General features: G+C 41.4%; 1 protein-coding gene and 1 long non-coding RNA gene across 6 annotated transcripts in view; one reads left to right on the forward strand and one right to left on the reverse strand.

Moving 5' to 3' along the window:
• The window catches only part of ANKRD55 (ankyrin repeat domain 55), a 74,398-nt gene extending 49,982 nt beyond the window's left edge, over nt 1–24,416 (reverse strand). For all 5 annotated transcript variants that reach the window (XM_032441304.2, XM_032441303.2, XM_032441302.2 and 2 more), the window contains exons 1-6: nt 23,956–24,416; nt 17,160–17,282; nt 15,347–15,477; nt 13,234–13,343; nt 10,160–10,220; nt 6,715–6,843 (exon numbers count right to left, since the gene is read on the reverse strand). In XM_032441304.2, the coding sequence (XP_032297195.1) occupies nt 6,715–6,843; nt 10,160–10,220; nt 13,234–13,343; nt 15,347–15,477; nt 17,160–17,282; nt 23,956–23,995 (594 nt within the window). In that variant the 5' untranslated portion in view covers nt 23,996–24,416. The remainder of the gene's footprint in view (nt 1–6,714; nt 6,844–10,159; nt 10,221–13,233; nt 13,344–15,346; nt 15,478–17,159; nt 17,283–23,955) is intronic.
• Nucleotides 1–26,159, forward strand: part of LOC146754086 (uncharacterized) — a 141,659-nt gene that overhangs the window by 51,811 nt on the left and 63,689 nt on the right. The gene's annotated exons all lie outside the window — the stretch shown is intronic.

The raw sequence follows: 26,159 nt of genomic DNA on the forward strand, positions 1-26,159 counted from the left end.
TTTTCCTGTTTAAATTCAGCACAAACCCACAGTATTATTGCTAGACTGGGGTGTTCAGTGGCAAATTTACCATAGGAAAATTACATGGTTTTGCAACCTTTCTGTCTATCCCTACATTTCATTCTCCTCTTTTTATATTCAAATTCTTTTCAGCAGTGTTTTCTGATGTTATTAATTATTTTTGTTTTTATGTTTTTATGTCATTTCCCAGGGCTCTCCCCAGTTAAGTTCTTACTCACATCTTTATCAGTTCCTGGCCATTATTCATTCTCCTAAGCAAACTTTCTTAGGTCATTCATCTTGATAAACTTTATTCACAAAGGAGAAATGTTCTAAAGCTTTTCTTTGCAAGGCAAATTCTCATTGTACTTTATGCAAGCTTTTATCTGAGACAGTGGCTAACAAAAATATCACTAACATAAGGTTTGTTAGTTATCACTTTCACTTGATTACAATTCCTTTCTCTTTGGGTAGAAAAAGATGAAGTCCAGCTTCTGGTATTGCTTTCAAAGTAAGGAAACAATACTTCAAGAAGTACCCTCTCTATGAAATACCACAAAGAAAATCCCGAATATTCCAGATGCTTTTCTTGCTTTGACATTTTTTTCCACCTGTGTCAACTCAGTTTGTCATCACTGTTGCTACTGCCCTTCTTATAACTCAATGCTTGCATATGCCCAACTGATAATGTGAAGCTAAAATGGGTATTCTACTGGCATGTATGTAGTGTCCTGTCAGAACATTACATTTTCTTCTCCAGATCTTCAGTTATACATAGTACAGTGTTTTCAATGTTCAGTGCACTGTATAGACGGTTATTGTTTTCACCTTGTCAGACATCTGGTGAAGTAGATGATACAGTGTCAAAGAGAGAACTGTAATGTGAGGGGTACTGCAAAACTGGCTTGTGGCTACTGGTAATATACAGATGGGAAGTAGAGAGAAACAAGTTATGAGCTGCTTAATTGTTTTCAGGAAATCCTCACAAAGTGTTTTTCTTCCAAGTGAATGTCTCTGGAGATTATGTGGTTAGTTTGTATTAGTTTGCCTCTATTTTCTGTCTCTTTGCCTCTAATGTGCACTTTAGAATATCTTTATCCATTTATGCTGCGTGGAAATTCCCCACCACTGATCTTGCTTCTTAACATTAGCACTTCAATTCAGGGCTGTGTTTCCTCTTCTTCCACCTTCCCTCTGCATCTGTAACTCCAAAGCTTTGACTTTCTCTTTGATGTCCTTCTCCTCTGACCTTGAACAACTTGACATTTTAACTATCATTTCACCCCTGTACATAGCAGCAAGCAAATAGTATTTTAACTGCAACTCTTGAAGGTAACTTGTTTTCATAAAGAAGTGCTATAAATGACTGTGGATTAAATAAAAATTTTAGTAGCACTTCCAGCTTCCTCCTGGAAACCATCCCTGTACATCGTTGGTGCTGTCTGAGTTGTGTGTAGTAGAATGCTGGCTGGTCTCCCAATGCTTTTATCTTTCCTCTTATCTCTCACAGACACATATAGTGTATTTTAATATGCAGCTGACTGTAGCACCAAGAGGGCCCTTGAAGAAAAGAGCAAATAATGTTCTCTCCTTCACTGAGATACAGACGAGTGAGCCACCACAAGGATTTGTTAAGTGGCCCATAGCAAAATGTGACCAGGTAGGTTGACTGTGGATAGTTTGCAACACCAGTTGAGATTATTACCTTGGTAAAAACACCTTATCTCTCAAAGTCACATTTTTAGATTTTGAAATTCAGTTTACTGAAAGCAAAAAACCACTCCAAAGACTTTTCCCACATCACCCTGCTAGTTCAGGCTTAGTCTTGATTTTTGACTCAAGGCTTTGCTGTCACAACTTGTTTGTTCAGTTACAGCTATACAAATAAAACAGAACTGTTCCTTGAGTGTAATCTTTTCCCTTATAGGGCTGATGTAACTGAAATGCAGTTTTCCTGGTGTTTATGTTGAGAGTACTATGGCTGGGTGTATATATATGTACATAAATATATATATATATATATATCTAATACACACACACACATATATATATCACATACATATAATATACACAAATATATATATATCACATATATATATCATATAAATAAATATATATATAGCACATATATCATACACACACACACATATTTATATATATCATATATAAAAATACATATTTCTTTTCCTCTTCTGTAGCACAAGTTCAGAATTTCAACTTAGAATAAGTGCAAGACAAACCCAGTGCTGCTTTAACAGCGAGGAAAAGTCTAGTTGGACAGAATCAACCAGGCCTCATGCTGAGGAAAGGAGTGACCCATAATACCATCTTCGGCTTTCTTCCTGCCAGTGATGCTTTGCCAGGAGCTGCCTGGAAGCAGCCCAGGCACTTCACAGGGTGTGTTTCTGATGGCCAACCAACATAAATTAACAACAACTCTACTGACGCCGCTGTAGTTACACTTGTGGGTTGCAGCCAGCTAACAGAGCAGCCCATTTGTCTTCCCCTAACCCTGGTACTTTAGGCTCATACACTCACTGAGACAGTGCTCCTTCCTGACACAGAGAAAGAGAAAGTATTGTTGTACAAAATACTTTGTCCTATGGTCCTTAAAGCACTGCTTGCCTCTGGTACAAGAAGGGTACATGGCATTTCTAAAATATTTATGCTCTCGGTACCCTTGTTGGGTGTTAGATAAAGTTGCCAGGTGGCAGACATAGAGGCATACCAGCATGGCCACCTTACGTTGCTGCCCCTCTTGCCCTCTCTTTGCTAAAACAAAAACCTGCATGACATACTGGCTGAGTCTCTCTGAGAATTTATTTTCACTTGGATTCTTCTATAATAAGTGTGTATGATTTATTGTGTTCCATGCCTATGACTAAAGTTACTTGGCAGCTTTCCTCTGCTAGTGCGTTGTTGTGAAGAATAATTTCTCTGTACGAGCTATTTGTTTATGTGCTTTGAAAAACAGGTAATCTTTTTTCCAGCAGAAGGATTTATCCCATTCTGCTATCAGAGAAATGGAAACCTTTACCTTCCAGAGTCTTTCTGTAAGCACAGGAAATTAGGACATTTACAGATAAATAAAAGGTGTGGTGCAGGCACATGACTCACGGTCTGGCATCCACTTACAAAGTTAAACATACAGTGTGTGCTAAGAAGACGTCTGGGAATGACTCCGTGCTTCCCTGTGGCTTTTGTTCCCGCCCCCCCCAAATTCCTGCTAAGCTAAGTGGGAGTTCTGCAATTGATTTCCATAGAAATTTGATTGGCATGAATAATTACCTTGTCAACAGCATGTTCGTGCTTGAAGAATCTACTGCTTAACAGCCAATGATTTCAAGTAAGAGCAGTTTTTTCTGTTGGTCTGACCGTACTGGCATTGCTAGTATGTCAGTATTGTGCACTTCAGTACCACTTACAAGTCACAAAGGGTGCTTCAGCTTACAAACTGGCATAAACAGAAGTGGAGAAGTACATGCTAGCTAAGAAGGTAAAAAGGAATAGCACTGGGGAATGATCCTGGGCATCAGAAGATAGTTGACCATACTGTAAATTTATTATAAACCTCCAAATAAAGAAGTGATAGTCCTGGAGTATGTTTGTTTCTTACTCAAAGGTATCCTTTTTGCAATTCCTTTTTCTCCTCATTTTGCAGCTTGACAGCTTGTTCTACAGAGCCTTGCTGCCATGCATGAGGAACAGCTTTACCATCACTGGAATGACAATATTTACTCAGGAAAGGGATTTTTTAAGAAAACAACTAAACAAAAAAATATAAAATGAAACTTTTTCATTTGCTTCTTAGCAGTGTAAATTACCTTCTAATGTCAGTGACGTGAAAAAAAGAAATTGCTACTGTCCCTTAATAGCTGTCTCCAGGAAACAGCATGTAACGTGAAGGGAATACATCTATTTTTGCACAGACTGTGAAATGAGCCTAGTTCATACATTTTAAACAGCCATTTGAGATGCCCTGAAGCAATGTGGGTTAGTTCCTAGACATCCCGGTATACCCTTGAACTCACACCTTCCAAGAGATACAAAGATGTTGCTGTGCCTTCCAGCTGAAGGCAAATGAGTAGCTGTGCTTTTCTTTTACAGTACGTGTAAGATATTCTGGTAGTACTTTCTGCTTGCAAGAAAGTGGGGAATGAAATAACTGCATTGTTTCTGTGGAGCAAATATTCCAGGTTTGTAATTTTTTAAATGTTAATGCTGCAAATAAAAATATTTTAAAAAGCATCAGCATTGCAGCTCCTCATGGCAGAAAATTATCTTTGATGACTTCTTGTAGTTGCCGCTTTGTTTTTATCCTAGAGTTTCACATTTCTTAGCCTAACAAGAAATGATCGCTAGAAATCTTGGTTTCATTGTTTGTTTTTAAAATGAAAGCTGATATTTTTACATAATCATAAGACTTTGGGAGCCAGGGTTTTAAGAAAGAGACAAGGAAACTTCTGATAAAATTCATACTAACTGGCAAGACAATGTAGGAAGCCTCCAAGTCTTCCCATACTGTTTCTGAGATGCTGATAGAACTATTATGATATACTGGCATGTAGTATGCTACTATTAATGATATTGTAGATATTATATTTTACTAGGATTTCAATGGCATTGTTATTCGGGACTTGAATAGGCTTTAAATCTCATTTCAATACCACTCAGCAGGTTCTGATTTTAAATATGATTACAGGATCCCATCATTTGCTGGCTGGAGTAAAGAGGAGAGGAGCACCTGAGACACTCCTACTACATCCCTATCCATACCAAATCATATTTTATGCATGAAATATTTGACACAAGTCTTTCTCACTTCAGATCAAAATGATGTGTGTTTCCAACAGCAATATAACAACATTTGCATTGAAGGCGTGAGCTCTGGCAGCAGAAAGTTGGTAGAGCAGACCTCGGGTGGGCAAGGTCTCTGCAGGGCCTGTCTGCCTGGTGGGACACCAAGCACAAACGTATGTTCTTGGAAATGGAGCGTGGAGCAATTGTTCTGTGCAGAACACTCAGGGGAACTGGGCTTCCAATAGTGGATGATGGTTTTTATGTAGTTTACTCTGTTTCAGCCCAGTGTGCACTGACTGCCTTTGCCCTGCAGCTTCTGAAACAAGTTTCTGTGCTGTGCCTGGCCTTCCCCTTTTCTGCATTTTTTAAAAATGAAATTAAACACAAGGCTCTATTCAGCCAAAAACAGGCCCTGCAGCTGTTACTGCCTGAGCTCTGTGAGGCTCTTGTGCTCTGGAGCTACAAATGCAATTCTTAAAGGAAAAATATCTTCTTCCCAGTGGCTATGGGAGAGGTTATTAAACATTTTCTGACAGTCTCTTCAAAGAGCATGATCCTGCCTTCATCCTGGACTGAATGCTCATTCAGCATACTAAAATGCATATGTGAGAATGATGATCCCATGCAACAGAGGTGTAATACCAGAGAGAGCCATGGCTGTCCATAGAACCTCTTTCTCCTGAACCTAATAAGGCAACAGAGAGCACTGGCTGAAGGTGTTTTCTCTTGGAAAAGCCTGTGTAAAAGAAATGCTCACAGATCTATTCCATGCTCTGGTATTTGAACCAGCCCTTCTTGACCTGTTGTACAGAGTAAAATGCGAATGGAATAAGTGATTTATAAGGGTTCATAGCAGGAATCTGGCAGGAAGATGAGAACTGGAGTCCTCCTCCTCTTTCCTCTGACTTAGAAGAGCAGCTTAAGGGGAGAAAGAAAAGAGATTTGTAATTTGCCTCCAACTGAACCAACAGAGATTTTGTGCATTTGCAATTTTACCCCTTTACTTTGAGTAAATCTGTGGGACAGTTGGAGGCAGGAGTTAATGGAGGAGTTAAATCATGACATGCAAAAAACAGAATCAGCAAAAGCTGAAGATGAGTGTCACTCAGAGGGTCCGGAAGAGAAGGGGATTTGCCTTTGTCTTTCTGTTTGTTATGCAGCTCAGACCCAGAGCTCTGATTCAGATCACTGTCCTTCCTGCAGGTGCCTGCAATGAGTTTCAGAGGGCCCCAATGGAAGCTGCCTGCACAGGAGCAAGCCTAGACAAAATGCACATTGGATTTTAGAATAGATACCTTGAGCATTCAAGGCACAGTAGCAAAGGGAGTAACACTGGTTCAGGCTGTTCAGGAGTAATGAACGAAACTTTTGTTGGGATAACATCAGTTACAGAGGATAAAGTGTAATTATACATGAACCATCAGAGTGAGTCTGCACTTAAAGCAAATGGTTTATTTGTTCTGGATGTCCTCACTCATTTACAGTGTACAGCAATTTGGTGCTTTTCGATTTCTTTGGTAACATACATTTTAAGGTGAGTGGACTTGGATCAGGTGAGGATGCAAATACTTAGTCACTGTAGGAAAATGTTATTGAATTTTAGTTTAAGTTCTGTTTTTGCTTATCCGTTGTGCAGGTGTTTTGAATACTGATACCAGAACTTGCTAAGGCAAGTAAGCAAGTAAGAACAAATTAATGTGACTCCTCTCCCCTTTTCATCCAGGATAATTTTTTGCAGCAAGGTTTATGCACAACTTCTTAAAACGACACTGTATTTTATATCACTTACTACATCACATATTACCATTTGCATAACAGTGTTTTAATATTGTGTGCATTCATTTACCTGTTTTTTGTTTGTTTTGATTGATTCAGTTGAAGCAATGGCCCAGTGAAACTGCGGTTGTAGCTTACCTGCACGGCCCAGTGCAGAGCAGTTTTGAAGTCTTTATCCACTAGAGTCAGGTCTGCTCCCTTGTGCAGCAGGGTCTGTGCATGCTGGGGCCTGTTGTGGAAAGCAGCCCAGTGGAGTGAAGTCATTCCCTGAAAGCCACAAACCAAGAGAGCAAATAAAGGTCACACGCAGTAATGCCCTTTGCGTCTCCTGTAGCTGTAGGAAAGTTAGGCTGCTCTGAAACCATTTGGGATGGACTGACTCTTTCCTCTTTGCCTTGAATTGAAATGATTAGTTACAACTTCCTAACTAGACATAATGGGGAACCTAGCAATCATCTTTTTAATGTCGTTGCAGACAATCAGTAAAAATATGAAGGCTTCTTTCATACCTGATTGTAACTGTCTTAAATGCTGTGTGGTCACAACCATGATGGCCAGGGAGGTGGTTCCTCACTGCTAAGCTTGGGTCCTATGAGAAAGGCCTGTTTCAGGCATGTGCTTCGTCATAATATAGTGTGATGTTTAACTCAGGCCTTACCATTAATTCAAAATAAATGATATAAGCTGACGCTAATCAGGAAGCTAAAGAACTGCCCCAGGGATGTCAACAAAAAGACTCACAATGTAAACATCTAATATTTTCAGGTTAGTTTCGGAGAATCATAGAATCACAGTATCATTGACGTTGGAAAGACCTCTAATATCTTCCCAACTGTCAGCCCACCATCACCATGCCAACTAATCACATACCTTGGTGCAACTTCAGTAGAACCTCATAAATCTTGTTAACAACAGTTTGAACACAAGCTATAAAGCATGCATGAAGACAGCTTATCAGTGCATTAGTACAAGAAGTGGTTAGCAGTAATGTTCTAAGTGAAAGCTTGAACCCCTTAACTTTAATTTCTCTGAACTATCAGATATATCATAATTGTTTTCAAGTCCCTGGATGGGTTAAATATGGGTGATGACAAAATAAAACAATTGAACAAGAGCAGTTTTGTTTTTAGTTAGATTCTGCAAATCTTAATCATGGGGGTTTTCATTTAGTAAAACCAGAAATGAGGATTTGATTCTGTCTCACTGAAATTAATGAGAGCTCCACCATTGACGTCAGTAGATATGTGTTTTGGTACTGGGGACCTAGTATCACTGACAGGCTCACAAACCCTGTGGGTTCTGTTAAGTGAGAATTCAGTGAAGTTATCTCCAGCTGGGAATGCATCCTTGCACCCAGCTCTCGACAGTCAGAACAATCATCGAAAGAGGGGAAGCTGCAGTGTATCAGGACAGATTTTTGTCATCTACTCTCAGTATGTCAATCTGGGCAAAAGTCAAGATTCTTGATAAATCAGATTTCTGTTCTTACTATTTCTATCAGCTGGGCCAGGTATAACATGAGACTGTAAGTACTGTGGGTAGAGATCAAAGTTTTCCCTACTTCAGGGTCAGTAGGAAATACTTAAAGAGAAGCATTAAGAAATAAGGCTTAGTGATGCACAGCAATATAACATCTGGTAATCCCGCTAAAGACTTCCTATGCCACCCAGCATATTCCTAAGCAAAAATTCCTAAGCATTTTCTTTCATTTTCAGTAAAACTGCTATCAGATGATTTCTTTGGATGTCCCCATCATTTTAGATGTAAAATACAGTGAATAATCATACTCTTTGCATCTTCTCTATAGCATTTATGATGCTGTGGACTTACATTGGCCCTCTGACATAGCTGAATGTCCTTTTGTTGTTTGTTTGTTCTAGTTATTGACCTACCCATGAAAGGAAGCCATTCTATAATAATCTTTGCAGCTCTTTTCTGTTCCTTTTGTTGTACATCCTTTTTCAGGTGACAGTTGCAGCGAGCATTAAAGGTGTGGTCATGCCAAGGATTGAGAAAGAACACAATGCTGCTTCCTGTTTTGTTCTCTTGTTTTCTAGTAATTTGTGTGTTCCACGTGTCCTTTCAGTGTGCCCACAAGAGCACAGAGGACTGAGTGGTGGTAGTGGCATACCCAGGTGTGGGCCTGCTTCAGGGGGCAAGGGCCAGCCAGCTCATACCCTTCTGGTTTGTGCACCCTTCAGTGTCATCTGTGTTTTTGAGAGAGAGCATAGAGGTGATAACAGAAATATTCAAAGCCACAGGGCTGTGAAGATCTAGAAATATGTAATATTAAAATAATAAAGTTCCCAAATTGTGCATTTATAAAAAAATATAGAGCAATGAGATACGTAATAGGAGAAAAAGAAATAGATGTGGATGATTGATCAACAGTTTCACAACCACAGACAAATAGAATCCAGCGAATAAGGACCTGAAGCAGTCAGCAGCTATGTTTGCCTCTGGAAAGTATAGTGTGATACCAGTTTTATTCAGATTCTAGGCTTTTTCAGGGAATGTTTCTTCCCACTGTGGCCTTTCATAAGTAAATCTACAGAAAGCTGTGGTTGTGGAAACCAAATGAAACTTTCAGATGCATTTTTTACCAATACATGTTCATGCATTGATCAGTGTGTTTTTCTAAAGTAGAAGATGGGAGATCTGGAGTACTTTACTTGTTCAAGAGAACAGCTCTGTTAGCTGAAGTCATCTGTGGGGATCCACACTTTTCAGAAAACATGAATAGTCAGGGATTAATACTGACAGTTGTACAGATGCCTTTCCTGTGCCAGGTGACTGCGAGCAGGACTAAAAGCTGTAAATTGCATTCAGTGATGCACTGCAGCAATCACTATGGATTGAAATCATCCATGATTCCATGCAACTCATTAGCAATTTAATTCTATGCCAAGACAAACCAGATGTCTGGTTTGGGCTGTTGTAAGCAGGGTCTGCAAACCATCCTGTGGACATGGAAGGCTCATGTGAAGGGGGAAAATCAGCATCCCAGTGGTGGGTCTGGCACAATGAAAACAGGCATCTTTGAGTGTTCGTTGGTGTGAAGAGAAAAACATGGAAAGACATGCAGAGTCTCTCTTGGTTTCTTTATCTGGACAATACATCAGGGGAGCTGTCACTCTCCTGTGCATGCTGTATGCAAGCATGATGAGTGCAGTTATTTGAAGATCAGACAAATTTTTGTCTTTCTGTAATTATCCTGTGCTATACCAGGATTCTGATATTTTTCTTGAGAAAAGTTAGTTCTCGGTGATGGGACATTTGGAAAAGATGGAGATTGAGCCCACTGTCTAACTTAAGGAGAATCAAAAGCAGTTTATATCTTGGCAAGTGAGAGAAAAGACAGGTTAAAATAACTGGCAGTACATAGAGAAATTTTATTAGTCTAAAGATGCATCATGCATGGTGGGAAAAATGAGATAGGGCTCTGCAGAGTTCAGCAAAAGCATTATAGAAATATTTGGCTTATGCATACCCTCATCATAAAGTTCAGTGGACTCTTTCTGAACAGTATGAACTGCATGATCCCAGAGCCTGAGGCCATGGTTTATGGCACAAGGTCACTCACCTCATTGTCCTGATGATTAATTTCACTAAGATTTGACTGCTGCAGAAGCACGTTCAGAAGCCTGTGGAAGCAATGACATAATCAGTGTACAATACTACTGACTAAACCTGAAATTTTGACATAGTTTGGGAAAGAAGATGTGCAATTTGAAGTCAAAACAGTCTTAGTGATGGGTGCAGATCAGAGTCCTAGGTCTGGGCTAGAAAAGCAGCTAAGACTTTATAGCTTACTGCAACAATAGAAGTTTTGTTCTGGGGATCAAAAGCAGATCCCCTAGGAAATATTCTTATGTTGATTGTCAGGATGAAACAGAGTATGTAACACTAAATGTGTTCAGTTTTTTAAAAGAAATTCACCCTCATTCTATTTTTGTAAATTTTTAAACAAAAAAAAGTTAATGTTTACAAAAAGGATTTGTAGTACTCCATAACTCTTAGAGTCATGCTATATTGTGTATATGCTTGCATGTGTGTTTGTATACATACATGCATACTGTTACTAGTACACATGCACAAACCAATTGCATTTGCCAAGGCTTAACAATATTTTTGCTGGGATAGAGCCATTGTCATGGTGTAAAATATAGCAGTGCACTGATTTGCTTTTGTTATGGAAGATCAGACTACAAACACTCCCCTCTGGTGGAGGGAACAGTGTTCATCAGACCAAGTTGGGAGTGTTGCATGAGAATTATTTTTTCTTTTCTCAGAAATAAACAACTAGGCATTATTTGAAAGAATTTACTGTTGCTTAGGGATGATTTGTCTGTTCTGCTGGGGAAAAGTCTTAACTGTTTGTCAGTGGTATCCCCAGCTGCAGGAAGTCCAAATTTTTTATTTTTTTTTTTCTAGCTGGCATATCTCTAAATGGTGAAGACTGTGTAGATCCCAGAACTTTATCTGGACATCAAGGCCATTTCCATATGAATGTATTCACTTGTAGTAAATGGATGTTACGCCTGCTTTTCTTAATCACACAATGAATGAATGGTATTGTGGAGTCAAAATATGGAAACAGAAAGGGAGGAATTTTTATATTTGTTGTGATTAGTTTGAAAAAAGCAAAGTGGTAAAACAGACATTTTATGGTCAATTGGCTCGATAAACTACAACCAGAATCTAATAAATTTGATATTTGAAAACAAGTCAAAGTAAATAAGGGCTACTTGGAAGAGATAACATGAGATTACCACAATATGCTTGTAAAACCCCTTCATCACAGTTTTATGATCTATAAGCTGCACGGTTCTGTAGCTTAATGCCAGATATCTTAAGGGAAACCAGTGTGGAGAAGGACATGTCACTCTTTGAGTGTAAAGGATCTATCAACAAATCTTAGCTCCCTTATATTCTCCATAGCAACAGCAGCATTAGCAGTCAATGTGTAGATATTCAGCCATCCTAACTGAGATTTCTCTGTTATCTGTTCTTACAGCTAGAGATCAGAAAGTTCATGGATTCCATTTCCACCTTTTTTCTTAGACCTTGTGGAACATGCATTAATGCAAGTGAATCCATTATGACATTAAGATGTAGAATCATAGAATCACAAGGTTGGAAAGGACCTACGAGATCATCTAGTCCAAACTAGCTAGCTAGTCCTATGAGCTGATCACAGTCTCTGGCATTCTGTGTGGTTCATGAACTGGGAACACACAGGGGCCAGCAAAGCATTGCCAGATTTTAAAATTTAGCTGAAAAAGCATTTTCTAACACAACACTACATATACCCTTTTGGTAAGGACACTGCATTCAGTAGAATGGCAATGGCCACAATGGAAAGGCCTCTCTCCCAGTCCTCCAGGCTCATCTGTGGGGCATAAGCAAAAGATTTGAACTGGTGACAAATTCCTGTTTAGAGAAAAGGTCTTTCTGTGTCCATGAAGAATATGAAAAATGTTGAGGGAGTCCTGTGTGCTGCTGCTAAACTACAGTTGCACCCTTTCTATTAGCAGCATGGCAGAATTGTAGCAGTGCTGTTTTCTTTCAGTGGAAATACGATAATGCACTCATACTATTGCAGAAGCTTCAAACTATTTCCTCAAAGTGATGCACAAAAATCAGTGATTAATGTGGAAATTGAATAAAGCTGTCAAAAGGATTGTGAAGTATTATCAGCAGAAGTGCAGAGAGCCCTGGTCTGATACGGTTACAACAATAAAGCCATAGCCTCCATGATTAAGTCACGTGAATATGTTACATCTGCTGAATGTTTTACCTGCCTCCAGTGTCCCCAGACATGGCTTACTTAAGGAAGATTTTTGAATGAATTTATTCAAATGTACAAATCAAGACTCAAAAAAACACTTCCCATCGTCACAGATGAGAATGAGACAGTGAGTCTTTCTTACAAATTCTGATCTATGCATCCTTTAGTATTTACACCATTGTCAGTAAGAGTAGTTAAAAATCACAGAATCATAGAATGGATTTGGTTGTAAGGGACCTTAAGGTTGTCTAGATCCAATCCCCTGCTATAGGCAGGGACATTTCCCACTAGACCAGGCTGCTCAAAACCCCATCCAGACTGGCCTTGAATGTGTCCAGGAAGGGGACATTCACAACCCTCACAATAAAGAATTTCTTCCTAATATCTAGTTTAAATATGCCCTCCTCCAGCTTAAAATCAAGGAAGTCCACCAGACCTCAGTTTCCCCTCTACAGCTGGGGCTGTCAGAGAGACTGTCGTATGAAAACTTTTCACACATATGCTGTACTGCTTGGAGGAGACATCCAGAACTGAAGCTTCTTGTAAATTGATCCTGGGAGGTGGAGAAGGGCTGAGGGAAACCTAGAATTTCAGCTTCTATTATACATATATCTTTTTCTTGCTTTTGTGACTTTGTATTTGTCTCCTCACCTTGCTTGGTTGTATCTGTTATGGAAGTGTTGTGCAATGCTTTTCCTTCTTTCTACCCTCTCCTCTTTATGATAACGATTAAACAGAAAAGCAAGTCACAAGTGTATCTGTCAAGGCTAACCATGCGGCTTGATCTCTCCTTTGGCCTGTGTAGCTGAATCGAGGACTACCTGCTGAGATTCAATCATCAAAAGTTGCGGGATCCTCAGACATACCTCACGTCAGGCTCTGCAGTAGCAGCATGTAGTGGCAGCCTCCCGTTTTTATCAGGTATATTTTGCTTAGCACCATTTCTGAGCAAGCTGACACAGCCTTCCAACCAGCCCTAAAAAAGAAATTATAGTATGTCAAAGAGGAAAGTAAATTATATCAGGCCAGATCTTTGCTTGGTGGTTCTGGCCTTGGCATGTCACTAGCTGTTTCAGCCAGCTGAGGAAATGGTCTTTGGTTTCTCCAACACGGGTCTCAGCACTGGGAATGGTTTCCCTCTGGAGACTGTCTCAAACTAATTCATCCATTAAAATGAAGTTTTATTTACACCGCATTCTTATTTTTTTCTGCATTTGTTGCAAGTACTGAATGTGTAAACAGTCATTAAAAACCTGCTAGTTCCTGTAACTCTAACAAATGCTACACATATTCCTGTGAGTTAATTTAAGTATACCAGGTTAAACCAAGTGCATGAGCACTTTTAATCAAATTTCCTTTATGATATTTTAGCTGGGTTGCCAAGTCAATACTAAAAAGCCTTAGAGTGTAGTATTATAAGCATTGTTACAGAAGTTTGAATCAGGGACAGTGTTTGACTGAAAACAGCACCAAAACAGATGGGATAAATCAGTTCTTGGACTAAAACCTTGTATTGATCACCACAACTAAACAACAAATAAACAGTCTGGTTGTGATTGCATAAGTCTTTCAGCATATGTTCAGTCCCAGGGAAAATGAGTGTGTGTTTAAGTATTTTCTTCAGACCTTTGCAAGCAATCAATAAAGACCATTCCCTCCTGTATTAACTATGTAGGATCAGCATTACCAGTGTTTATAGAGAAAAAGAATGGTGGAATCAGAACATCTCTGTTGTGGTTCCTGGTGGAAGTCTGACACTACCAAATTCTGCATGGGATTGTGAACACAGAGCTCTGCTGAACTCAGTTCTCTGGACAGACATCACAGCCAAATGCTCTCAAGACCTCTCATTACATCCATCACAGAAACAGAAATGGAAACTTTGAAGCCTGGGTGGCTTAAATCCTTTCCAGTCATTTCTTTTCCTTCCCAAAGAATATTTTTCCCCTGTGGGAAAAGAGGGAGGAAAAAAAGGAGCGTGATACTAATTACAGGATTTTTTTTTTTTTTAAAGTATTTGGCAGAGGAAATGTTTGTGCTTAAGTAAGTGGGACATGCTCCTTGCACTGAATGAAATGGTCTGTTTTGCTACTTTCTACACATATTTTCTGGCTGAATGTCTAATAGCTGAGGAGAAGCATTGTTTTCATACTGAAAGGAAGAAACTAGATGCAAGGGATGTGATTTAATTAAGATGCCACTATATCATCTTCCAGAGTGGAGCAGAAGACCAAGGAGAAGAGGACAATAATTGTGTGCTTCAGGTGGAGAGCACCAGAGCACGTTGTCTCTCTTCCCCAACTTCTTCTTGGGATGTCTCCCTCTACAGTTGCTTGCAAGTGTGTTAATTGGAGGGACTGGATCACTTAAGATTTGCGCTGACACCTGCAGCACCTTGCATCTGGCCATCGCAAGTCCAGCTCTTTAGCGAAGGGAAAAGCAATTCCCAGGTGTGCAGGTAAACATGCCAGCTGACCAACCAGACTTGGGACTGAAGTATTCTCCCTGCTGAACTGTAAAAATCTGATACTTGAAGGAAGAGGGGAGAAGTTAATCAGCCTATTAAAAACAAGAGGCTACTTTGAGCTCTTTTCCACTGCACAGGAAACCACTGTTTTTTCTGAAACCATGCAGAGGACCCTGGACGTAGTGAGGTTCCCACACACCACACCCTGATTTTGCAACCCAAAAGATGAAGGACACTCTGAAAGGAGTTCTGATCCTTTTATGGGAATCCCACAGAGCTCCCAGCTTTGTATTATGGAAAAGTTTACATTTTCACTGCTATCTAGAACCAAATCATATAATCCCCAATGTTGGAAAATACCTCTAATATCATCCAGTCCAATTGTCCACACATCACCAGTATTTCCCATTAAAATATTTTGTCCTTTTTTTTCCCCCCCTTTTCTTTCAATAATACAAATAGGAATCTTATTTGCTCTACCCATTTCCTTCTCCACCCCCCAGTCCTGGTACCAGATAAGTTGCCAGAGATAAACTGGTACGTCCACATGCATCTTGTGTGTTAATATTGGCTCCCATCTTCAGTAAAAGCTTCACTGTGTCGACCTGGCGCCCTGACACGGCGTGCATCAGAGGTGTGCAACCTGGGGAAGAAAGTCAAGTCACAGAACCACAGAGTTGTAGGGGTTGGCTGTTCTTTTATGATTTTTGTTTAGTCAAAGCCATAAGATAGAGGCATTTCATTATTTCCTGAGGTTAGCACTGGCAAACTAACAAGCCCTTTCTCTCACTGGTGTCCAACAGCTGTACTCAGCTTCTTGCAGGCAGGCGGTAACTCGGCAGATTACCACTGATTACAAAAAAGAGCATAGCAAAAACACTGCCTCATTAACTCTGCGTCTGGAGAGAATATCCATTTTCTACTCTCAGAATTCCTGTATGAACTATTGGCATCGGACACTGAAAGCTGATATTCTTCAAAGTGAATAGTCACCAGGTCATGCTCGGCTAATTTTCTCAGACCCAGCTGCATTCTGTGTTCCTGTGTTCAGAAAATCAAATCCTGTCTCGTGCAAAGTCGTGTGTGTTTGTGATGTTTTTTTTGTTTGTTTGTTTGTTTGTTTGTTTTTTTAACAAATTATTTTAATGACTGTATTTGCCCTAGGACAATTTTCTCTTGGTAAGAATTTATGTTATATTTAGCGAACCACTTCTGTGCAGGAAAAAGACTGAAATCCACCTTCAGACTTAATATGCAGATTTTCTTAATGCTCAGTATTATGATATTACTTAATTGCTTTCCCTTCCTTCCATTCTTTTTACTGCTGAATAACAGCAAAGACTTTCCTGCAGAATCTGAGAGAGCAATTTAAAATTACTAAGCTGGGAATAAATCTGGATGTTAGAAAACATAATATGCAACCAGGCACAAGTGAAGAATAATTATCCTTTCTTAATTCAATGAGACGCTGAGCAAATATACACTACTCAAGATAAGGTTATGCCGTATCTGCAGAACACAGACATATGTTTTGTCTTGCAAGACTGATCTTAGTTGCATTTGTATGTACAAACCAGAAAACAGCTGAAAAGCTGAAGTGCTCCCCTTTCCTGATCAGTCTTCCTCCACTAATTGCCCTTCATACTGGCAAGGATTGGAATATACAGGGTTCATCTCAGCCCTTTGAAGGAAATTGCAATAAATTTTTTTTGAATAAACAAAGACTTCCTTGAGAGAAGCTTCCATAGATCCGCAGCTTTAAATCACATGGGAAATGCATATAAAAATCAGCCCCAGGAGAGTGCTCTGTAGGAACACTGCAGAGTGAACCAAGCAAAAAGGAAAAGGAGTGCAGTCTCAGATAAATCTGGTTATTTAGATCATCACACATTGTATGGTTTACCCATGGGCAAAGAACCACAAGGCAAAATATTTCATTTTTTTGGTGAGTGTCTGTGCACATGCTATTAAAATGCAAATTACTGGAACCCTCTGCTCTAAGGATGCGTGGAATGTGTAACATTTGGCTTTGATAAAAACTACAATGACACAAATTTCTCAGCGTCTTCTAAAAGGAGATAAAATAGCTTCTTGTTAATGTTCTGATTACATAGAAACAGCTCATTTATATGCAATCATGCAAACACAGAATAAAAGAGTATCTTGATTATACATTTCTAGGGGATGTTCCAAAGAATAACACAAGTTTCTCATGTCCTGCTACTAAATATAATTTTCTGAGCACAAAAATCAGGACTTAAAATGGAAAATTTGATGGCAATCCAAAGCAGGGATTCCCCCGAGAAAAAACTCAGCCTAGTTTACCCTCACTGTCACGGCACTCCAGGATGGAGGGATCTTCTCGAATGACTGCAGTCAGTGTGTTCACATCACCATTAGCTGCCGCCTGGTAAACCACAGTCAAGTCAGTCTCTTCTGCAGCATCACCTAGAGGGAGGAGTGTGCCCTTGAGTAAGCCGAGAGCAAGTACAGATGATTAACAGTGAAAATAGTAACACATCTCACTGGAATGGAATGACTGTATAACTTGAGATGGAACAAACTGTATCCAGAGAGCATTGTGGCTTTTGTTAGTCATCTGAAACCTTTTCATCATTTTCTTCTTCCTAAAACTGTTGGATGTAAATGTTGAAATGGCATAGCAAAACTTCTTTAAAGCTTTCACTTCTCATAAGAAATCAAAAGAATATTAACGTAACACAACTGGAGAAAAGTGTGGTGCAGTAAGAACTGAACTGGCTCATTGTGTGCTTGACTGCACTTCCATGAGAGAGTCTGGTATCGAAATACAGGTGTTCTCAGCTCCTGTGCTGTCCTTGCAGAGCTCAGAAGATGGAGGATTTCTCCCTCTCCCTGAGGTGTCTGGGGAATGCAGCTCTGGCTTCTGTTAACAGTGCCTGTGCAAAGGAAATTAGCTCTTCCTGGAACTCAGGACTAAGGCGTATTTCTTGTATAGTGCAGAGCACATTTCTCTTTGCTCTGAAACTTTACTTGCATGGATAGAGGGAAATGAAATAATATAAAACTCTGTTAGAATTCATCCCCATTAACCATGCATTAATTGTTTTACACTGACCTGGTCACATATTCTAGTTATTATAATAACTGGCTATGAACTTCAAACACAGAAATGTTCATTTTCAGTTTTGGTTTGAAACATTTTCCTCTGTTTCCCAATACTGATGTTGGACTCTGATTTCACAGGCTGGCACTGTCAGGCTGGGAGGCATTTCTCAGCCAGTCCCTGGAGCTCAGTCAGCCCTGAGCTCATCCCTCTGAGTGCTGTTTCCAATGAGAGCCACAGTTCTGCCACAGAACCAGTCAAGGTCTGGCTAAAGACAGTGCTCACTGACTTCAAATGCATTTTTCATAGAAAGTATCAATAATCATCAATGAGACTGCCATCAGTGGGTTGGAAGGGCACAGTTCTGCACATTTTCTACTACTGTTGGGCAGCTACGGCTAATTAAAAAAGCCCCAAGCCCCATATTCTGAATGATATCTCATAGACAAAGTGCTATAAAACTATCTTACTCATTGGCTTCTGAGATTTCAGGACAAACATAAAATAAAACAAAAAGGAAAGCTGCTTGAAATTACACAGGCTGTGCCAAAAGGACACATATCCTGTTTAAAATGAGGAGAGATGCAAAGACACATGCAGTCCCCCAATGCCCTCAGTGAATCTGTGCTTATGTGGCATTTTGTCAGTCCCCTACACTTACATAAAAGTACAGCAACCTGCATGAGAGAAGAATGAAATGGCAGAAGGGCACAGTTCCATGACAGAGTATGTATTTATATATATGCATGAAAATGCCATTGGCATTTCATGAGATTGTGAACTGGTATTAAAAGAAAGGGTTTCTTTTTGCAGATGTGTCAGTCATGTGTCAATATGTATTTAAGCATCTATCCAAATATATTGCTCACAAACATGAAGATAGCTGTTGTCAGGTGGGTTTTCAGAGAAGGCAGGGAAATCCCTAACCTGGCTGTGAGGCAGACAAAGGGAGAGGTCTGGGGAAAGCCCGACTGCTTGAAATCAGTTTCAGAGGCACAGAAAATGAAACACATCCTGCACTTAGATGGTTAATTTATGGAGAAATTATGCTTCTGCCTGTTGCAGAGTCTTTCCTAGGCACTCAGCAGTCCATGATGCAATGAAAATCAGTGACACAAGTCCTACTTTTTCTTGTTAGAGTAAATTAGTAACATGTTTATATATAAATATATGTTTTTATTAGGCATTTTATGATTTAGAAACATTTATTGGAAGTCAAAATGATTAGCTGCCAACTTTTGTTAGTACTTTCTTGGTTGGGATTGGGATTCTGTATATGCTTTTCAGCTCTGTGGGTCATGTGAGTATGACCAGTGTAGAGCAGGATGCTTCCTTCGTTACCTTGTAGAGATCCCTGAGTTTGAAACTGCACTATTTTTATGATCTTTCATCTAGTGACATTTTACACAAGTGATTATTTTATATGGCCCTTTCAATGGAAGTGCAGACTTCACAAGCCTTAGTCCTGGATTCCAAGCAACCTTTCCTCTTTACAGGTTAATACAAGAGATTTTTGTTTCCAGAGGAGTGAATGAGGTGACTTGTCGTGGTGGCAAATTCTTGTTTGTAACTTCCTTCCAGGCTGCACATCCTGTGCTCCACATGCCTACACTTTTTTTTTTGGCTTCAGGTGGGTTTTCAGCCTCTTAAATCCAGCAGTCAAATGAGTTGATTTTTTTTTTTCTTTTTTTTTTTTTTGTGTGTGTGTGTTCAAATCTGATGTTACAATAAAATACTCTGGTGTGTATTGCTGGTCAGCTCATCTCACTTTTAGCTTTGAGAAGAGGAATTTCCAATGGCTGTTGACTCAATGTGAGTGAGCTGTACCATTCACCATGGCCACGGGCCAGAACTATAGAGCAGAACTGTTGCCCTGCTGCTGCACCTCTGTGTTAGCAGAAGTAAAGCTGGTTCCTAAATAACAGCACAGAGTTGACTGAAGGAAAGACAGGTTAAGGACTTTTCCTTATGCTTCTGTTTTCTACAAGTATGAATTTGTGAGCTGTTCAGGAAATCAAAACAAAACAAAACAAAAGAGTAGGTGTTTTAAAGAGATTTTAAAAAGAGTGGAGAAAAGGTCTCCTTCTTAACCAGTGTTAATATTAGCACATTGATATGAATTGTATTGATTTTCTTATATATATCTTTTTGAGTGGTAAAATATCCTTAAGGTTGATTTTAAAATATTTGCCACCCCACTCATATGTGGAAAGAGAATCTGCATTAACTCCACACTGGGCTTTGTGCAGTCACCCACAGGCGGCCTTCTCTCCCTAGGACACAATCATCACCCTTTCCTGTAAAACTTGGCTGCCATGGAAATGCAATCGGCCTTTACCCTGGGGAAGGTTGAATTGTCAGATCTCTGACAAACAAGCTGAAGGCATGGATACACACCTGAATGTGGGACAGATTCCCTCTCCCCTTTTTGATTCAAATGCCTTCTCCCCTGTGTCTTTGCTTTCCTCTGAGCAATTGTCCTCCCATAGGGTGAGAGGGTGCAAAGCTGAATGAATGATGAGCCTTTGAATAACTGTGCCCCACACCTGCTCTAGCAGAGCATGAACTCCAGTCCTGCTAGGGGATAGCGGCATGAAGTCATGTTCATGGGGAAGTTTTGCCCTTCCCCATTGGGAGACCTGGCTGTCAGAGCAGTGAGGTGCATGAGACATGGTGTTCCCCTTCTGGCAGGGGACACTGGGCCAGCAAGAGCTAGAGAGAACTGTGTGGTTCATCTGGCATAATAATGGGCAGACACTAATTTCAGTTCTGGAGCACGACTAAGGATGGGGAGAGGGGCTCTCTAACACAACCTATGTGGCTCTCATGGGGAGAGAAGAGGAAATGGTTATATGGTCACTGATATGGCAGTGACTAGGGAATGTCATGAGCTCCAGGGTGTCACTCCCCTGGCTGCACCAGGCTGCAAGTGACGGAGTCTCCTGTTCTATCCTTCTTTAGCCTCCTCATCCCAGGAGTGAGGGGGCCTAGCCTCCATCTGCAGACATGTTAGCTATACTTCTTTTGTGGTTTTGCTGCCTTGTAAATGCCAAGGAGCGCTTCTGCTGCCTTATATACATGATATTGTGGAAAATATTGCGCCATTAGTGAAAACAATCTTCAGGAAGGCAGGAAGTCCATCTTACAGCCTGTGTGTGAAGCAAGCTGTGGGAAAAACTGCTGTGAAGCTTTCTTTCATAGCTAAAATTTGCAGAAAGAATCACAGCTAAAAGCCAACCTACTTGAAATAAGCTGCAATATTTTAAAAGCCTATCGTTTGTCCCAAGTACAATAAAAGTCTTTTGGTCTGAAATGAAGTACATAAAGAAACATACAGAAAATCACAGGATTCACAGCAATGAAAGTATACTCACTATGCAATTAACACTCCTCTGACTTTCATGTGAAGAAATTATGCTTTACTCAATTTGTGATGTTGGCTGAACTGTTATTTTACGAAGTTGCTATTAGGTGTACATAAGTGCCTGCTTTCTACTGCACTGGATTTGTGAGATCCTAATAGTTTTACTGCGGGTTAGCTGACTCTACATAGTCTTGACAATAATAGATTTAGACCCTGGTAAAATTAATGGGCTTTTAGAGCTGAAAGCTGGATGACAGAAAAACTTATGCTCACCAGGAAGAAGAAACATTTATACATAAAAATGTCTGCCCTCTTTCAATAAGCAGACATGCTGTATTCCTGCCCCACACCCCCTAACCAAGTTCCATATATGGTTTCCCACTGCTTATCAGCAGATGCAGACAGTTCTGTGATTTCAGCAAGAAGGTGCTGCTTGCTTTCACCAAAACACAACTAATCCCTGACAGTGACTGGTGTGACACTGCAGTCTCACTTTGCTGCAATTTACAGTTACAAATGAAGGTCTGCATGCACTGAGCATCTTCTTATCCCCGTTCTCTGATATCTCAAATAATACAGCCACTCTGGCTGTACTGGGGTAATCTGTGTCAGCAACAGTGGGCCCCTCCTGGGCTTGGCACATGGGTGGAGGAGTGCGAATGTTGGAAACCACAACTCACTCTATAATATTAAAGGTTTATTGATTGTTCAACAAAATAATAACACCTGTGTGTAGCTGGATATGAATGCGGCCACGCAGACCATTGTCTGATTCTTTTGTTTAATTGTTAAACATCTCAAGCCAGGCACAGCATACACCTGAATGGCACTGAGCAGTACTGAGAGGAGAGGGAAGGCTTGGTTTCTGGAAGTCTCACACTGCTACTACTATTGCTGTTCATAAATAATATAAGCTAGAAAAGAGGGATATCAAAGGAATTGTTGCAGAGACAGTGTGATTTTCCTTCTTCACCTACTGGAGGAATTTTCTGATGACTGGGATTTAGATGGGGTTGTAGGGGAAGATTTATCAGACTGATGGATGTTGATCACTGTGATTAATACCTGCTCTGCATTCTGTCATTCTTAGAAATTGCTCCAGTGAATAACATGCTACTACTCCTTGCAAAAAGCTCTCCCTTAAATAAAATCGGCAATCTGTCAAGGCACTCAATGCCATTTAGCTAGTTCCACCATGCCCCTGCACGCTTTAAACAGAGCTTTCTTTGTGGGTGCGTTCGCAGCAGGCAGGAGGACGGGCACGGGGCAGCTCCGTGAGCTCCGTGGCTGCGGGGCGGAGGGACGGAGCGTTCGGGCGCCGTTTGCTGGGAAGGTGCTGCACGCGCAGCGGGACTTGGGGCTGGGAGATGGTGCTGTACGGGAATAGCGATGGGATCAGAGTGGAAAATGTCCCAGCGAGAGGACAGCAGGAAAGCAGGAGTCAGGAAGGTCCTGGCAGCTATTGCCTCCCCGCTCTCTCAGTTTTATCCAGATAAGGTGGTTTAGGTTTCTGCACTTGCTGTCCGCTCCCCAGACGTCTGCTCCTTCACCAGCCCTGCTCACACTCCATGCTGTCTGCTGGCCCCACATCCACCAGCTCCCCGTCCACCAGCCCCGCAGCGCCACGAGCTCACAGTGTCCCCGTGCGCTCCCCGTGCTCTAAGCAGCACACAGCTCCGCAGCGGCTGCAGGGGAGCTCCAGAATGCCGACTGGAGCTGCTGGAGCTCGGTCAGTCCCACACCCCTGTACTTTTGGAGGAAATGTTTCGGATGTCATTTGAACACGACCCAGGAGAACCTGTCCACTTTTCTGTGGTGCACAGCCCCTCAGCACCCTCGGTGTGGGGCCAGCGCGGCCACATTGGCTGGGGCACTTTGTGAGAGTATGCTGGAATCAGTGGCTGCTGCAAAACAAATCATTTTGCAAGCTGATCTCAAGAGAAATTTATTGCAACAGAGATAAGCAGTGACTGCTTTCTGCTTTGAGAATGTAAAAGGAACGACTGCTATATTCTTGATAGTGGATTAAACAGCAAGAAAGAAAAGCTTGTCTAGGCAAATAAATACATGACATTCATTCATTTAACTTAAAAACAGACAGCAAAGAGGCAGTAGTATTTCCATAGCAACCTTGTCATGTAGGAAATCTTCACTTTGTGGTGTTTAAGGACATTTTAAATTCATAATTATGGCAGTACTTACCTATACGGCTAACATTCACTGAAGTAAAGTCAATCACTCATCACCACAGTCCTAGTCCTTTCAGTGTATACAAACCAGCAAATTTAAGAAAACAAGCTTTTCTTATTCTTTTTCTCCATTTTAAATTACTTCATTTGCTAACGTTTCAGCGTCTTTATAAATATGCATGTTCACAAAAGCACAAATATACCACATAAGCAATAAATATATGAGTTTGTTTATTGATGTTGACTGTAGCAACAACCAAATGCTGTAGCTTATCTGTTGAAGTATTTTGTTTTTATAGATAACTACAGCAATAGGCTGAAAAATCTCTGAGATTGAGAGAAGAAATTGCCTTATGTGTAAGCAAAATCAATCTCCACGAGACCTGATATTTTCCAAAAAATCTTGCCATTCAATCTGTCAGGGAATCTTAGTACATCTGCATGGGAGCACCAGAGGTTTAGAAATCAGGAGCAGTGACTTACCTTTGTGCTGGTCAAATACAGATGAGGAACTGAAATCCATTGTGGTCTATCTCAATATTTACAACTGGACCAGGCAAACACCATCTCCAGGGTTTTCAATCCCATATATTACAGTAAACAATGGTAGTGTTGCCAACCTTCTTGTCAGAGCATTAAACTTCCTTTTTGGCTGCAGGTTGTTGTTAAGGCAAGGATGTTATCATCAGCCTGATAGAAATAGTATTTTCTGTTTGCTGTGGACGCCCTTAAAATGACATCCCTGGAAGCTTAGCTTTTACAGAACACCTTCAGCAAGTGAATTTGCCTGCAAGCATCACCGGGAGATGCTGCAGCTCGCCCAGCCTCAGCAGCAGAGTGCTGCCTGTAGACAAACAAGCCTCAGAGTGTGAATGGGATTGTGCTGGCACACGGAGCATGTGCAGAGCTGTGGTGCCGTGCGGGTGCAGCCATCCTCGCTGTACCGGCATGTGCTGTGCCCACCTGGCCCTGCTGGTGTGGTGCTGCAGTCACCATGCCTGGGGTGCTTATCTGCATCATCCTTTCAGAGATTACCTGCTTGCTGACTTAACTGCAGTGTGCAGAATGTAAATAAGGAAGCTATTGCTATACCTAATTAATATGAAAGGTGTAATGAAAGAACGGTTCTCAAGAACTGAAAGCACATTAGTGTGGCTTAAGCAGGTAGTGATGCTCCAATAGAGCAGTTCAACAAATGCAGCAGTTCACTGAGCATGTTCCAAACCCTCTGCATCTACCAAACTGACAGCAGACTCATGTCTAAAAGCTGCCTTTTTGACTGGGCCTGTGCCTCCCTTAGTTGGGAACTCAGACCGTTTGCTATATAAGGGAGGTTCCCCTGGAGAACTTCATTCTAGGATGTTGCCATTGCAGAAACAGTAGTAAGTAGCAATGTGGTGTAGTGCGGATGGTTGGCACCTGGCACAGGTCGTGGCCCTGCTGCCCCCTGGCTCGTGCGCAACCCCTGTGGGGCTGCTCAGACAGGTGAAGGGCCTGCAGCTGGAAGTGTGGTTGGGCATCTCCAGCTGCAGGTTATCACTGTGCCCAGTGATTTTCAGAAGGTACCATGAGTGGCCCCTGCCATTCATGTGTGGCAGAGGCCCTCTATTATCATAGAATCGTAGAATGGCTTGGACAAAAAGAGACCTCAGAGATCATCAGGATCCAAACTCTATGCCATGAGGAGCGTGATCCTGGTGTTCCTGTGCCAGGTGGGGCCGGACAGGGACACCCAGGTGCAGTGCATAGAGCACGCCCTGGTACCCATCACTGCACCGCTGATCGATGGTGAGGATGCAGATGAGGACTGCAAAAAGTTTGTAAATGTTTGTTCATTGTGTTGGTTGTAGAAAGTTTGTGAATGTTTGGGAAGGTGGATGTTGCTGCGCAGTCGCAGAAGCACGAGAGCCCGGCCACTCGGAAGAAATGACTATAAAAGCAAGTGGCCAGCCGGTGGGGGGCTGTTGGCTCCCCAGGCCGGCCAGCGCTGCTTGCGATAGCTTACTCAAATTAAATAAATTATTTATGATTTGGAAGCGGATTTGGTCTAATTCATGACAAGGACAAGCCCCGGCAAGTTGGCTGGAGCTTCTCCTCCCCTGTGGCCGTGCCCTGGGTGCAGCCTGGGGCTCTGTGACCCATCTGGAGGCACAGCACCAAGTCCTGACACTGCAAGGGGACTGCAGGCTCCCACAGCACCAGGAACAGCCTGTCAGCTCCTTCTGCAGGCTGGCACATTGAGGTGCTGCAAGGCAAGTCCTTTGGTCACCTTGGCCTGTGATCCAGGAGTCATCCCAGCCTGGTCTGTGGGGATGGGGATGGGGAAGGCAGCATGAAGCAGGGATGACCAAGGCTGCAGAATAGCGTCCGTTGCCCTCCCAGCACAGGCAGCCACCAAAGAGCTCCCTTGCACTGGCCACACTGTGCATATGGAAAGAATAGGGTTCTTGCACTGCTGATGCAGCTTCTGGTCAATCCAACTTATCTGACCATAGCTTCTGTTCTCTTAGGCAGCCTGGAAGGCCAAGCATATCCTGGGCTGAATTAGAAAAGGGGTGGCCAGCAGGGGAAGGGAAGTGATTGTCTCCCTCCTGTGAGGCCCCATCTGCATCACTGCATCAATAGACAAGGGAAGAGTCACCAATGCCTATCTGTCTTGACTTCTGTAAGGACATGGAGATTTTGGA

Source organism: Coturnix japonica, chromosome Z (assembly GCF_054131305.1).
Source record: "Coturnix japonica strain WE chromosome Z, WE-NBRP24, whole genome shotgun sequence".
In the NCBI taxonomy this organism is placed as follows: domain Eukaryota; kingdom Metazoa; phylum Chordata; class Aves; order Galliformes; family Phasianidae; genus Coturnix; species Coturnix japonica.